Source organism: Dendroctonus ponderosae, unplaced genomic scaffold, assembly GCF_020466585.1.
Source record: "Dendroctonus ponderosae isolate FM_Combo_2020 unplaced genomic scaffold, Dpon_F_20191213v2 Dpon_F_20191213_1, whole genome shotgun sequence".
Lineage (NCBI taxonomy): Eukaryota > Metazoa > Arthropoda > Insecta > Coleoptera > Curculionidae > Dendroctonus > Dendroctonus ponderosae.
In genome coordinates this window covers 55,450,863-55,468,077 of record NW_026017110.1, presented here as the reverse complement: position 1 = coordinate 55,468,077, position 17,215 = coordinate 55,450,863, and the positions used below count along the sequence as shown (strand labels likewise).

At 31.4% G+C, this 17,215-nt stretch overlaps 1 protein-coding gene across 3 annotated transcripts in view; it reads left to right on the top strand.

Moving 5' to 3' along the window:
• Positions 1 to 17,215, top strand: part of LOC109537915 (low-density lipoprotein receptor) — a 46,908-nt gene that overhangs the window by 20,130 nt on the left and 9,563 nt on the right. For 2 of the 3 annotated variants that reach the window (XM_019904881.2, XM_019904880.2), the window contains exons 3-5: positions 12,694 to 12,813; positions 12,869 to 12,991; positions 15,772 to 16,868. In XM_019904881.2, the coding sequence (XP_019760440.2) occupies positions 12,694 to 12,813; positions 12,869 to 12,991; positions 15,772 to 16,868 (1,340 nt within the window). Of the gene's footprint in view, positions 1 to 2,896; positions 3,170 to 12,693; positions 12,814 to 12,868; positions 12,992 to 15,771; positions 16,869 to 17,215 lie in introns of those variants that run through there. The other variant, XM_019904882.2, reaches the window with a different exon arrangement.

The window sequence follows — 17,215 nt, the reverse complement described above, 5'->3', positions numbered from 1 at the left end:
TTTAAAATGTGCACCCGATAGGCATCTGTGGATTCATCAAATAATACTTTGCAAAAAACAAACGGGCTAGCCGCAAACGTCCGTGCCGTATAGCGTGAATAACCCTGTATTTACTGATTTTTTTTAAATTTTATATTTAAAAAAATACTTTGCAAATACATCTAAAACTATCTCTTCTCTTTTACAAGCTTTTCATTGAAACCGAAAATAAACAAATCTTTTCAAGTTGATTACTTTACAAAATGTTGACTGTACATTGAATTTAGGGTATTTTGCTGTTTCAAAAAACATCAGAAAATCCTACGTTTATCGTAGTTTTATACAATTACGTTACCGAAGATTGATTGTGTGTCAAATGTTCGCATTTCTTTTATTTAAAACTCACAGTTAACTCATATTGATTTATGGACATGTATAAATGTTCAAAACGCAATAAATAACAGAAAATACAGAGCTTAATAGATTTCACGGCTGATTTTTAATTCACTCGATTAAAAATGAATTAATTATCATTATGTCTGTCGTAGCTGTTACATTATCGGTTCGAAAAACGTCGTGAAATTGTACGATGCGAAATATCTTTGACTGTATGCTATCTTTTGTTTGAAAATCGGCGACATACTCTTCAACAACTGCGTAATTATATAGTTGTATAAGTTATCGGATATTCTCAATCTTTCTGACCTATTTATTGGAACTATTTAAAAGGTTAAAGTACAACATAAACAGGAAAAAAACCGAAATATCGCGCATTTGTTTAAATCGAAAGGAAAAGTCAGTTTCTGGGCCAATTTCTATCAGACTTAATTATTTAAGCAACATTGGTTTTGATAAAACCAAATTCCAAATTACCATAAGTCCAAATTAACCGATCAAGAAGTTCACCTAGTTAATATTTTACCTCGCGGATTTCTTTCGAGTTTGATAGATGTGACTCTAATCCGAAAAGGGAAACTCAAAGAGTTGCCAAAAGACTTGCTTGAAACTGGTGAGTATTTTGAGTTTTTAGATCGTTGTGGAGAAAAATTTCTTTCTGGTCGGCATTTTCACAGGTGGTTTCTTCGAACGCAAAGCAACCCCTTTGAAGATGCAAGCTGGTGAGGTAGAAATTATTTTCCACGGCGGCAGAAAATCCCCAAAAAAACTCACATGCTAAATTAAATACTGCATTCTAAAATATATCTAAATTGTAATAAGAAAAAACTCGTAACAATCTATTTCTAATTATATGAAACAAAATAGCAGATTGGTTATTTTACAGGGCAAACTAAAACTAAAATTCAACTAATCAAAATAAGTTTTATTTTTCATATTTTTATTTATTGGCTGCGTTTTGAATTTGCAAACGGCCCTCGTATAAAGAAGAGTTGGTCGAGTCTGAAATACTTTCATTTCACGTACGCCTGCTACAGATAATGCGTTTCTGATGCAATCGGATCAACGTATGTCATTTTCAGTCTGAAATATTTTTTTTAATGTTGCAAATTTAATCTGTTCTTTGAGTCAAAGATGATACGAATCATAGATTTCGACCCCCAATGATTTTTATAAATTCGGTACGGTCAAATAAAATAAATACATACTTTGTTGCTGATTATTGCATTAGTGTTAAGAGTTAAGGCAATTGCCTTTAAAAATCGTTTTTTATGATTATATTATTAAAATTGGAAATTAGTTCTTATAGATATTAATAGTTCTAAATGTGACAATATTACATGGTAATGAACTGGTTGAAAATTGAACAAACCAAAAAAATAACTGTTCTGAAACTATAGAAGCAAATGTCGTACTGGAAAGATAACAATTTTCAAATACCTTTATTGAAGGCTAGTTGAAAACTTAAAGATAAGTTTTTACCGATCGAAATTGCATATTATTTCCCTTAAAAACATAATAAAAATGTTTTTGAAACATTCAAAATTGCTAACAAACGAATTTATTTTTATAATAAATGAACAAGATTTTTTGTAAATGTTCGACATTTTTCATTAAGTTTGATTTGTTTCTTACTGAAAATCGATCAAACCGAGAAAGATAATCATTTTCAAGAAAGCTGGCAGTCGAAAATTTACTTTTAATGCATCACGATTTATGTAATTATAATGTTCATAATTTTTTTTGACTTTATTTAAATTATCAAATAGAGGTCCAAAAAGGGTTAATTAAGTCCAGATAAAGACATCTATTGATGCCATACAGGCACATTTATTTGCTATTTAGTACTTGGCGTTATAATTAGCATTTAAACATTAATTGTGCAATTTTATACTTACACAAAATAATTTCGTATCCTTGACTAAAGAAAAAGCCCATCAAAGGTATAATTTCCCTGATTCTACTATGTGCAAGCCTGCAGTGCAAAATTAAGGAAAGTTACGTCAGATAGCTTAAGAATAGGCCCTCCGGCTACTTCGTAACACACTGCCGTAAATAAGTTAAGTTCCTCTCAATTCAGGGTTCTCTCGTAATTTTGAAAAAGAATTGCAAGTTCGATTGCTGTCGAAACTTTCTATGTTCAAGGTAATTCAGAAACATTTACAGTTTAATCAAGTAAACCCCGCAAGCAAATTTGGGGTTGTTTTAAGAATACATTTTCCATCATGTTCTCACTCAACAGTTTGTTGAGTACTAAAAGTAACAAATATACGTGATCACTAATTACTAACCCGTAGGAGAAAACGAACACCTAAATCAAGTTATAAACTAATAAATACACATTCCTTGCCAAAACTTTCTGCATTCGCATTATTGGTTTGCGATTTTAAACTACATACTGGCGTATTAAAAATTTTATCAATAAACAAAGATATTCTTGCAAACAAGTACGCACATTTAATAGCGCTATATAAACAAAACATTATTTAATTCAGACGTAAAACTATGTCGAAACTAAACTGAAGATTGCGTGTCCCTATATAGTTTATACGGGTGTATAAAACGAAATAAGAGTCAATATGTTATCGAAGTCTGCAAATCAGGGGGAAACAGAAGCATCAAGAAACCGCGTTGTCAACTTTTCTTTCAAACTGTCTGAGATATTCGTACTGTGCAACTCGATCTAGATTAGTGATGAAGTTTCTATTCTTCTTTGGAGTTCTGATTTATGGGGTCGGCTATTGTCGATCGCTTAGTGCCATTTCAAGGGGTGAAACTGTGCGGCCACCATCAGGTATACATTTTTTCTTTTGCGATAAATTATCCAAGATAAAATAAAAACAATTAACATGTCAAGCGTGAAAATTACGAAATTTTTGTTTGCATATGCTTAGGTTCGGTGTCGATCAATTTTCCACGAAAACCAAAGAACAGGAAAAAGGAGAAATGAGCAAAAAGTTGCAAAAAAGGCTCAATTAATGTTTTCCGATTCCAATTCGTTTAAGACCGATTCTTTTTGTATACGCAAATATTTAAAAAAATCTAAACCTGCTTTTACTAATAAGTGATATATTTTTAAGTTACATATTTGAATTGCTCTTCGCCTACCATCCACAGGTGTTTTCAATCATCATTTGTTTTATGTCGAGATAGCATACAATTATTTTGTCTGGTATATAGCCTTTTTTACACACTTGAAAATCAACTTACTTGTACATTTCCGTAGTGAATTCAGTTTTTTAGGAGTGTTTATATTGGTAGATGTTTATAAATTAGGTTACTTAAGTTACAATTACTTTTGCAGAAATATAGTACCAGATCAATTGGTGCTAGTTTTTAAACGTAATTAAATAATATTGCAAATGAACTATCTATACCTATTTTTAATTTATAATCAGAAGTAATACAATAATAATGGATAAACGATTTTAAAAATTATATCCGGTGCAAAGTCTGATACAATTCAAATTTTGAAAATTGACTCCAAAAGAAAATATCATATGGTATCTGCATTTTTTTGAATATGTGCTGGAAAAGTAGAAACCAGTTAGTTAATGTATCGTAGTTTCAGCCGTTTTAACAAAAAGAAAAAAGACAAGCCGGAAAAAGTACTCTCACTTCTCGGTATAACGACGAATGCACTTATATAGCTCTGTTCGAATGGATCAGTTATGTTACGAGGGCGATTTTAGGTGATTGATAATTCTAACTTAAAATCTTTCCTGCTTTATGAAGCAATTATACTCATGAATTGAGCACAGTCTGCATTAATTTCTACAATTCGCTCTATTGGCTTTTGACTTAAATATGCAAAATTAAGAAATAGTAAACGTTGGTATCACGGAACTAAAAAGTCATGATTGAAAGTGTCAGAATAATTTCTTACATAGAATACTTTTCAACACGAAAGTTAATTCAACACACAAATTTTCCTACTACAAATGTTTCTATCTTTGACATAGCTCAAAGCCGTAAAACCTCATAATTCCTTTCGGAGTATTTTTATACAGCCAGCTTCTAGACACTATTTCAATATTGGCAAAAACTCGTTTTGGATCTCGAAAAATTCTGATCTTATTTATTTTGTTTTAATTCTTGATTTACTTCCAATACGTAATTCTAGTAGCTCTCTAAAGATATCTAATTTTTAACTGTATTTTATACATACAAATAGAATGTTTTTAAACACTCAGAAAAACTGAAAAGTTTTTAAAATTTTCTGATAGTAGGAATAGATTTTTGTAGAAAGAGTTTATTTTTCAAATGAAATATGTCACGTTTATTCACAACGATACCACTCAATTAAGCGTTTTACAAAATAATACAGATCATGTTCTAAAATGTGTAGACTACGATAAATGAACTTGTAGCATAATTTCTAGTATATTCAACAACTTCTCTGAAACTATCTACAGGGTGATTCAAGAAGAAATGGAATTTTTTTAAGGGTATGCGTAGGTAGTCGAAGTCCAGAATTATCTCAGATAATGTATAAATATACTTTTATATTAATATTAAAAATGTATCTGTCATCTATTTTATGAGTTTTTGCTTATTTCAACTTTCAAGGCTACTCTTAAAATTTTCCAATGTTCTCCTGAATCACCCTGTACATCAATTCTTGTTTTTTGAAACTCATTATGGTGGCCTCCATATACTTCCTAAAAGTTGCATTGGTAACACTTTAAACAAACATTAATGAAGCAGACAAATTTCCCTCATTATTTTCCCAAAAAGAATATAATGAGTTTACATAATCCCAGTTATCACTCTCTAGAGCATACAAAGAGAATAAATAAAAGAGTCTGGAAATTTTCTTTAAGCCATAGCAAACTAATTACGTTTATTTGCTTTAAAGTGGCGGAATTTCTAACTTTCTTAGAGAAGTTTTGAGCGTAATGTATTGTCGAGTGTGAATGAATGACTTTCGGATTAAAATTAGTTCTCTAAGGCATTAAGTAATTGTCTTACATAAAGTTATACAAATTGACTTGAAAGAATTAAATTTGTTTATTGTTGAGAATGAAATAAAATTATTGCATAGCAACAGAAAATTCATTCGTCCTTTGATGGTTCTGTTTGGTGTTATATTTGTGTAAATATTAATGTTTTCTTATTTTCTTTCGTATATTTTTAGTAATACGTGAGAAGGTAAGGTGCCAAGAGTTCACGCACACTCTAATAAATTGTTTTGTATTTATGAATTCGTGTGTTTATCTCAAAAGGTGTTTTTTGAAGTGTAATTGCCACTTGTTTTCAGCGGCAAAGCATTGCAATTTTTCAACTCAAGTCAACCGATGAAACAAATGTTAATCTTAAATTGAACATTTTTTCCCATTATTATTGATAAAATCTGTTAACATATTGCAAGCTATTTCGTATTTTACTTGTATGAAATTGAGCAAGCGAAAATGGGGAAATGTATGTTGCAGCAGCTAATGTATAAACAAATTTATTGCATTTTATAATGATGTTCAGAAACAAATGTGGATACCCCTAAATCAGCTTTTTCCGGGTTAAGAATAAATACTACGTCGAAATACACACATTTTGTATATTTGCAAAATGTGTCAATCTAATTAAGTGAATTGACTGGGAAACCTGCCAATACCTTGTGTAATATATAGCAAATGCTTCAATATGTATGTTACAATTTAGAGCGTAGTTGTTATAAGGGATTTCTTATATGAAGAGGACTTTATGCGTGGTATTCCAAGATTTTGTTGATATTATATACTAATCGTAGTGTTGCTATTTTTACATGATAAATTGTCTCGTGCCAAATTCCAGAATGCTTTTGATAGTAAGAATTAGACAGCTTCGGAATTGCCTTAATTTGGCTCAATGAGGCGATTCTTTTTTTTTGGATGCCATGTTCGAAGTCTCGCCCAATTCCACTACTTCGCACCATTAAGTAATAATGTTATGTGAAGCGATTTAGAGAAAAACAGCAAACCACACCGAATTGAAAAATAATTTGCCCTAAGATACCTTACTGATTGTCATTTGCTCATATTAGTAGTTGTTTGTTCCTATATGCAGTCAGAATCCCAAAAAGATAAGCGATTGTGTTTAAAATCCATTCATATTTGCGCAATAACGGTTATTACTTCGATTATTACCTAGACCCAATTCTTGACCATCACTTCGTTACTTGGATGTCCATATTTCAGATTCAAGTATTCATATTCCTCGTAATATATGTACATGAATCAGGAAAATTGATAATATATTATTAATATAACATGGATAGTATAAAAAATAATCTATATAATGGTAATTTTCACCTATTCATCCTAATCCATTGCGATAGTGATAAAATAATATCTATTTCGGTCGAATGACGAGAAAAACACCAGTTAAAAAACGACTTACCAAAACAACAAAACAATCATCAGGAGCTGAGAGTTCGGTAAAAAATAGGAACGTCTTGAAACTTTTGGAACCTAAATTACCATCCAGAACCAGCAAATTCACAGACTTCGAAAAAATTTAAAATAAAAAAATAAAGCCACTGAACAATTCATCGGCAAGCGAATAATTTCGAAAAAAACACTATTAAAACCGACTTTTAGTAAAACGGCTAGTTTTACTTATTCTATGAGTTTGTTAATATAAAACATGCATACATAAATTAAACGAGTGACGGATCAGAACTAATACCTACGTAGACCATTATTTACTTAGTAATATCCTGTCCTAAAATGCGCTTGATTATTCGTTGGATTTTTTTTGCATTTTTAGCAGTTGAATAACATATACATTTTGTGCGAAGTTTGCCTTGTATTCAAAATGTGTCAGGACGATTTAGGAATTGTCTTCGCCTAAATGATATAATAATGTGTCCTAGATTATAATAACGTTTTATGAGAAATTTATTTCAGAGCAGCTATTGTTTTTGCTCTGACTTAAATTATATCTTCTTCAAAGTTTCCAACTGCTTTTACTTCCTCAAGAAATGCTCCGCTAGCACGTCCTAATTGTATATTTGAAATTTTCTGACTAATTTGAATTCTACAGTTTCAACGTCGGATCGTAATCGATTGAAAAAGGAAGGCATATTAAAATATGTAAATATTAGAAGTGTTTTGAAATTTAACTAATTTATAATCGCGGTAACAAATACTAATTGTGGATTAGTGGTATAAACATTCTAACGTTTCAGCTTATAATATTATTTTAATGTTAGTCAGGGGAATTAAGTTGGGATTCGACGTGCCTTCCAATGTTTGTGACAAAAAGTCAACATTTTTTGCTTAGACGCAATATTATTGCATTTCATTTTATATATGTTCTTTATTGAGATTGACTTAATTTGTATAGATGCATGTATATTATGGTGTTTTGACAAAAGCAAGCAGAGTTCTTTGTCTTGTTGACAAATTCAACATGACAAATAATTTCTTTTCATCAATTTCGACAATTCCGTCTTTGAAGTTACAACTTTGCCTACTTAATTTTATATACATATTTATTTAACAGCGTAAAGGAAAAATGTAATAAATGGTTTCTGCATGTTTTGAACATTAACAGGCACTTAATGAAAACAGTTAAACGCGTGAATTAACAAACATAAATAATAGACCATATCGCAGTCAGAGTCTTCATACCTACATTTAGTTGAGAAAACTGCAAATAATCGTTTTGTCTTTGAAACATAGAAAAGTTGCTAAATTCATCCAACTGATTGAATCATTAGCTAGCAAGACTAAAAAAGGCCAGTAAAAACGTCCACTCTGTATATTCTAGCAACTGGTTGGTAGAAGCACTTAAATGAAAAGTTCTCTTTAAAATGCACAGTTAACAACATTGCATATGAATAGTATTTTATAAAATCTCTATTTTTATTAAATTATATCATAAATGAGTCAATAGTAAAACAGCGTGCTTTGTTTCTGTATTTGACTTCGTTTTCTAATGAAAAGTACATAAATGTGGGTTAGAACGGAAAATAACATGGAAAGTCGGAACATGTATTTCTGAGTAAAAGTAAAAAAATTACAACAAACATTAAATGTTTACTAGATGGGTACGTTGATGTTGACAAAATCAAGTTGATATCGGAAAAAAATAAGTTAAAAATTTAATTGAGGAGGAATGGACGACAAGAGAATGTCTGAAATAAAAATATGCTTAAAAGGCAAAAACAAAATGAAATCAGGTTTCTATAGACGAAACAATCAACAGAATTTACTTCATTATTTTCATTACCGTAGTAAGCACTATTTGCCAATATAATTTGTGGATTTGTATTAATATTCAGCATGTACAGTAACCAGTGTAACTTCATTTTGTAATGCTTAATGTATGCTTGGTACACATATTAATTCTGTGCAAAATGCGCATATTTTAGTAATGCTATTCCAAATGTTCCTTTTATAAATTTAAATTAATGAAATACTATACGTATTTAATACATGTTGAAGGGTTTATCCTTTCGAGATTAGCGGAAATTTATCAGGCAAATATTCCATAAATGTAAAGCCTTTGAAAAGGGCAACATTCCAAGCTCAATAGTATGTTTCATGGTCGAAAACCTTATATATTGGATAGAAATTTTATAAAATGTAAACATTTGAATTGGTTTAATTACAAAATATAACTAATTAATATAAAAAAGAAGACACTGATGATAAGAATTCACATTACAACTATCAATAAATACGTAGATTTTAAGCATCAATAAATGGCTTCAAATGTACCAAACTATGTCAGTTTATCAAGTCAGGCTAAATACGAAGTCCAAAAGATTCAAATCTTAAATAGATCGGGATTAAATGTATTTATATAAGTATATGAGCTAAAGCAACGTGTTGACCAGAGTAAATAATTTCTCTTCAAGGTTTTCAAATTTTGTAGTTTAAACTAAATAGTCTAGTCTCCAATTTTTTTCCTGAAGATGTTACTTTGAAAAATTCCTGTCTCTTCACGCCCTCCATGTTCTGATCAGTTAGGATTTTGTTTTGTTTGTCTATTTAATACCTTTTTCTACTTCGTCAGAAAACGGTGCTCAGATAAGAATCTTATTATAATAGTTACACTTTTGCTAAACCCAATCTACTCGTAGATAACATTAATTCACGCGTAAGTCTTAAAGTTTTTGACTTAACAGACCTGAGTCATTAATACATATGAAAATTGTCAACTCCTACATTCTGAAGAAGGGAAATTCTCCTGCAAAATTGCATAATAAATATTTCGGTAAACGTCAACGTATAAAGATTTTGAGAAGCAATGTTCAGTTTATTAATAGAGGATGCATTGAAATGTTGATTTAGTGTTCAACATTTCAATGCGTCGTGAAAAGCCTCAGTTGTGGAGGATAGTTGGGGAAATGTCATTATAGATTGCAAAGCTATTTATATTATTAGTAGTTACACATATTATTGCCAAAGTCTGAAACATCGCTCAAACATCATTGTACGATATATATTTAAACAAAGCTATTTGGCGCTTAGTCAACATACCGTATTGTTTTGGTTTCTGGAATCCATGGTTTTAATACTTTTCAAAACTTTTAAGGCAAATTACCACGTCAATTAATAAAATTAACTGTGATAAATTTTTACATAATTTCTTGTTTATTTACAAGCCAAATTTTGGCTTTATCTAGTAAACCTTGATATACATGGAACAACTTATATAACGATGAAATTAATAAACAGTTATCAGTTTTTCAACTAACAATTTTGATACAATCATTATATACATGGTTAACCCAAGTAACCTCACCGATTTAGGGTCAAGTTCGTATTTTCAAAAACAAAAACGTTAGCAGAGTTAGTACAGACATAAAATTGCAAAAAATGTAGGTCAGCGGTGGCAAAAGACGGCAGTAAAATAGCGGTTATAACATAGAAGTATTTTCACTTTTGAGATGTCTGCACATTTGCGTAAAACCAGTCTAAGAAAATTACTACTTTTACAGAGAAATAGTACTACTGAACTGGATTTACTATTATAGAAAAAAATCTTAGAGAAAGATGGGAATTATATGATGTTAATGCCCATATCAAAAAAGGTAAATTTCCATAAGAGCAACTTGTCAGAAGATTTGAATCTAAATCTCGCTGTTATAAAGTACATAATAAACAAAATGATTGTTGTAGTTTGGAAATTGTTCACTGGTATGGGATAATTCGAGCCTACTTGCTACTAAGTCGCAACTAAAGTCAATTGATTAAAGAAAGGTTAATTTTTAATAAATCGGCCACTTACCGTTTACAATTACATGGCGCAAAGATGAAATGCCCTGCATTTGTAATGCCTAATATATTATTCACAAGATTAATGGGAAAAAACTGTGTAATTGGTACAGTAAAAGTGAACAATTATGAATATAATTAATTTATTATTTTTCATATCACTTATTATGAATTAAATTAATTTAAAATGGGCATATTTACAAAATAGAAGAGTAGACAAACCGCACGTACGGTGGTGTATATAAGATTAGGTTCATAACTTTTGAATCAAATCTAATATTAAATCATAATATACGCTATTGGGCAGAAAGACCGATTGGGTCGATAGCCTTTTTCTGTAGGAAATAAAGATTATTTATATATATACGCTATTGAGATTCGGGATACATAGCTTTATTATTTAGTGTTAAAAATGCTGATGTTCCTATTTTATTAACCCATTTCCGTGGACTTGTGTTCTCGTTAGTATCAGCTAATGTCATGTTATGCAAATATACTTTCTTATGTTAGACGACGATGTCCTAAATATGTCAATAGCAACCTACATTTTCAAATCGCAATCTATGAAATGTTAACTATGGCATCTATTGGCAAAGATGAACTTATGACTTATTATATATATTTTACCTATTGTAACGTAAAAAAATAATTTTATTGTAAGTAAGTTCGCTCGGATCCTGTAACATGTTACCATTTTGATTTGACCAGAAGAAATTTTACCGTTATTTATTATTTATATTATTTAACATCATTTTTTATCTTATAATATTATTGTTAATCTGGCAGAAATTCTATTATAGGTCGATAGTTCTTTTCTATAACAAATAAAGATTTTCACTACTACCACTATTATTTAATTTTGGTTTTTTACATGCTTTTTTATTTTGTGCTTTCTAACAGGCGAATTTAGTATTCATTTGGTTCGGATTTAGAAATTCATGACTTTTGTTCATCAATCTTATTCAGATATCTATATACCTATCAATCTACTAATCTCAAATGTCGTTAACTACAAAACAGCAATTACTTTAAGTGGGATAGTCAGTTTTGGAAATTGCTTAATGTGCTAATAACCATTGATAATACGAGGCAACAGAAAATAATTGAAACATTTATTCGAACATTTTTTCTAATTTAGGTCTTATTGACCACCATTGATTACTTTTTCGAAAATTATTTATTTCATGTTATCGTAGCATCAGTGGCAACTCAAGTATACATTTGATTGCATTACATACAGGGTGTTCTTTAAATACGTGACTCTCGAGAACATGCAAGGGCGGTCGAAATGATACGATTCGTTCATATTAATTTTTTTCTTAACGTTCCCCTAAAGAACATATCGGATCACAAAAGGTAACCGCAAAAGTTACGTTTCGAGTTCTAACTTTTGAACGGCTTTTTGTTACGAAACCGATCGTAAAGCTCTTAATAGAAACCATTAACGGACTGGCCAAGCACATAATCATCAAATTAATTTCGACTGCAAATATAATTTCTGGAGAAGCTGTTTATTTTTATACAAAAAAGTACTTTTCATTATCGGAGCGATAAATTGAACGGTTTCAAAGATAAATTGATTTTTGTTTAATTAGTTTTAATGCTCTACAGGGATTAATTTAAATAGTTAGTTTTTTGCAATAGTTAAATAAGTCTGTTTTTCTTAAAAAGTAAGCGAAAAATCCTAAAATTGACATGTTGAAAACGTATTTCATTAGTTTAGGTAACTTCAATCCTAAATAGAAAAAGTAAGGGACAACAAGAAGTAATGCATCTGTGGCTTTCAAATAGTTTTCAGCACTGATGCTTTCCACAGTGAATGCTTTCTACCAAAAAAGTTTTTATATACTTTATATATTTTATTACAGTTTTATGAAAATGTACGAATTTTTAATAAATCATAACCAGGACACAGATGAATTGATGTTCGCTTTACGTACAGACAAATTACTTTCCTAATGCTTAAATGCAGTACTTTTTTAAGTCCCTCTGTAACCTCCGCTTGGAATTAACTAACTAAATGGATTTTGAACCGCATTTAGTATTTAATTGCAAACTTGTTTCTTTGCTTTCTTAGTTTGTTAATCTAATCTGTTAATCTTGTTTTCAACAGATTCAACATGTAGTAAAAACGAATTTAAATGTGGCAATGGTCATTGCATACCAAGCCATTGGCAATGCGACAATGATAAAGACTGTAGTGATAATAGCGATGAAGATGAACACTTGTGCCGTAAGTGAGCTGTTTTTAAGCAATACAATTGTATTTATTTTATGATTCATTTTAGAACTCAAAGTATGTGGGCCAGATGAATTCACATGCAGATCAGCACCTGGAGAATGCGTTCCTTTAACATGGATGTGTGATGATAATGCCGACTGTTCAGATCGGAGCGATGAAAAATCTTGCAGTAAGTTGACTATTTTGCAAGTTTCTTATGATTTATTAAGTAATAATACTAAGGCACAAAACGTACAAAGCTCCGGCGAGCACATCTTTAGCGTCTTAAAAGACGGGATTCTTAAAATAGAATATCAAAAATAAGTACATAAAGTAAATATTCTATACTGAACAGATTTTATTAGAAAAACCTTGATTCCTTCACAAATGGCAGTCCGTTAAGCTACAGTAATGTATTCAGTTAGTGGGTGTCTGGTATGCTTTTGAATCAATTTTAAGGGATTTCATTTATAAAAGGTCTTCTTACGATTTTTTTTCAGGCATTTTTTAGATTAAAATCTGAATTGATAAGTAAAATATATTTGCCAAAATAATTTTTTTCTTCATTCAAAAGTTTATAGACTGGAATGTGTTTAATCGAAACTTTAAAAAATGTTCTCGATATACAATAACAATAATTTATTATTGTATAATAATTTATTTTATAGTGGGACTTGATAATATCTATAAAACAATTATATCGAGTTTTCGACAAAAGCGTTTAATTACTTTTAAAGTTTACTTTTTTGGTAAGCCATATGACTCACTTACAAGTTTACTTCTACTTATCGAAATACATATACGTAAAAGTTCTTCTCAAAAATACTTCTTCTGCATGGAGAAAATATCTGTAATAATTCATTTGTCTTTAGAAAAACTTGCAACAAAAAACTATTTGTGGTTGCCTTATAATGTTGGAAGTGTGTGTAAATATTTGTCATCAAACTAATATTTCTTTAAAATTCAATATACTAGGTGGAAAAAATCTGTTTCCATACTCGACGTGTTTCAGAAATATATATACAACCATTAAATATTATTCTACATTAAATTTTAAGCATAAAAGTTGTAATAAAAAGTTAATAATTTGAAAAGTTGTTTTTTTATTCATAAGTCACAAAAATCAATCAAATCAAGTGGCGTCTATTTTTTTGCTTATTTAATGGACAGTATTGGCCAGTACCCACTGCACTGTCGACAGAATTAAATTTGGCATTTTTGTGCAAAAAACTTAATGATACTTCCTAATTTGGTCAAAATACCAATAAAAATTGTTGAAACATTAAAAACATAAAACATTTACAAATTCGCTTTTGTCGCCGTGTGTATCTTAAATTAACTTTTTCCGGCCATATGTCTATAGGAACTTTTGCGTACATCTATCCCTGAAACACCCTATATATGCAAATGTATGAACTGGGAAAAATATGGATTCTGACGTATCAAACAAAGTCTTTGGTAGCTGCGTTAGTGATAAATGGCTGTTCTAGGATTCTAATAATTTTTAAAGTAGTTTCAGCCTATTTCACGCTATTTACTTGTTTAGACAACTTTCAATGGTTTTGCTTAAATGTATAGTTGAAGCATTGCACATTTCAGCTGCCATTGCAATTAAAGTTGAAGTTATAATAACAAATAAACCAATAACTCTTTCAACGTCCGTTTGTTTTAAAAAATTAGCCTTAATTAATACCATTTACAGCAATCAAAAATGAAATGCGGACTTAATGCGGAGTAATTTCAAAAAGTTTCCCAGCTTACCTCCGACTGTTCCTAACTCTATGAGAAAATATTTTGTAAGCGTTTTCGTAGATTAACTTTGGCGGTTATTTGTTAACCGAATAAATTAGACACGAAGTTTATTGAATTAATTCCGACCGTTCTTCCCGAGATTTGTAAATATATCGAGGACCCCAACGGAGGGGTATAAATTTCCCTGCTTTGGGCTGTTTTGAGCTTTCAACTGATTTCAAAAGCTAATGAAGTTGATAACGAGCATTTGAACGGTTGCAACAATTTGATTGTTTAAATACGAACGGTTACTTCAATACGTACATATGTGATATGGCACATAAATTATCGTCAATAAAGAACGGTTTTATAATAAATGTAGTTAAAATGCCAGCCCCATACATTAACTTATGAAGATACTACTTAATGCAAGTAAGCGCTTATGTGCAATTTCCATGTAAAACCTATACCAATCGATCGATTGTAATGTCAATGTAATGATAATGCACCTGCAAAAAAATACTTTTATCGATAGTTTTCTCTCAGTTTTCGATTAATATTTTAGAATAGATCTCAATCGATTATATCTTCAATACAAAGTTTTTCTGGAATACTGTTGGAAAAAAAATGTTTTTCCGATTTTAGAATTTCTGAATTTAGGTATAGAGTAATTTAAACTATTAGTTGCTTTGATCATGGTGTTTTCCTAATTAAGGAATTCAAATGTCTTATTATTTATGTGTTTTTTTATTGCAATTCAGCTGAATAATCAACAACTGTTTGAAAATCTTCTTTTCATAGAACATAGACCTACATATGTAATTTAATATACAAATCACTCTCACCTGTAGAGCGGGGGAAATTTACTTTTAATTAATATCTGCGTGAGCAGTAGGATTTATCTGCAGTCTGTCACTGGTTGGCCGTAGGATAGCGATTTCCAGTGGCCCACTAGGTCGCCCGATATTACTGCCCCAGATTATTTTATGGGAGGTTTTTTAAAGGGCAGATTGTATAAAGGAAAACCATTGAATTTCAATATTCTCAAGATAAAAATTGGGCCTGATATCGAACATGATGGTATTTTACTTGTAATTTCTAATTTGGAGTCTCCTTTTTAGGAATTCCTCGACAGCAACTAGATATTTTATTGAATTTAATGTGTCCTTAAACAATTTCCAGCTATTGCTAAATAATTAAGCATTATATTAGTTACAATTTAAAAAATTCTGTTTCTAGATGAGACTTGCCGAGCAGATGAATTTACATGCAAGAATGGCAAATGCATTCAGAAAAGATGGGTTTGTGATTCCGATAATGATTGCGGAGATAATTCTGATGAAACTGAATGTCCAGAAGTGAGTTGTCCGCCTGATGAAGAGTTCCAATGTAGTGACCGGTACTGCGTACCCGCTAAGTGGAAATGTGATGGCGAATATGATTGCATAAATGGACGAGATGAGCAAGGATGCCCACCTAGACCTCACCCAACAGTATGCCTACCCTCGGAACATGAGTGCAACGACCGAATTACCTGCATTCATAAAGATTGGCTTTGTGATGGTACAAATGACTGTCCAGATGAATCTGATGAAGCACCAGCTCATTGCGCTAATATTACTTGTCGCCCGGATCAATTTCAGTGCAACGATAGATCATGTATTCCGGGAGCTTTACTCTGTAATGGCCGTCCGGATTGTGCTGATGGAAGTGATGAACACGAGTGCGATAGTGCAAGTATCGGGGCTTCAATCCCAATATGTGATCCTACTACGCACTTTTCATGTGGGCCTGGGGGTCCCTGTATAACCCTTTCTCGTGTCTGTGATGGCAAACCCGATTGTTCGGCTTGGGAAGATGAACCTCGAGGCAAATGCGGTGTAAACGAATGCATTCACGATAATGGAGGCTGTGCTCATCGCTGCGTAGATACACCTGCAGGGTATAGATGTGACTGTCGTCCAGGATTTTCCTTGGCAGCCGACAATCATACTTGCCGCGATATTGATGAATGCGAGATTGAAGGAGCCTGTTCCCAATCTTGCCATAACGATAAAGGAGGATTTAAGTGCGAATGTTTACCGGGATATGCCAGAGATCCTAGAGATCACACTCGATGTAAGGCTGTGGAAGGCCACGCCTCATTACTTTTCGCCAGGCGGCGAGACATTAGAAAAATTTCTTTGGATCATCATGAGATGACCAGTATAGTAAACGAAACTAACTCTGCCACTGCGTTGGACTTTGTTTTTCGGACTGGTATGATATTTTGGAGCGACGTTTCCGATAAGAAAATCTATAAAGCACCTATTGATGAAGGCAACGCAAAGACAGTGGTAAGTATGACTTTTTATAAAATGTTTGAGCTTTACCGATAACACTGGAAGAAAGAAGGCCCACGGGCTGAATTGTGATGTCACGCAAAATAGGCTGTCACGCGGCGTAACCCATAGCGGAAGGTTAGCGAACAAATCCATAGATCAACTAATCAATTATCAAGATTTTTTACCAAAATAATATATTCTGGAATTTATATGCTTTACTTCTCTTTTTACAATGTTTAGTTTAAATGTTCCATTGCTAATAAAGAACTCCTTTCCATTGCTAATAAAGAACAGGCAGTTAACTAGCCGCAAACGTTTTAGTTTCAGTTATAACTTAACATTTCCTGCTTTCAAAGCGT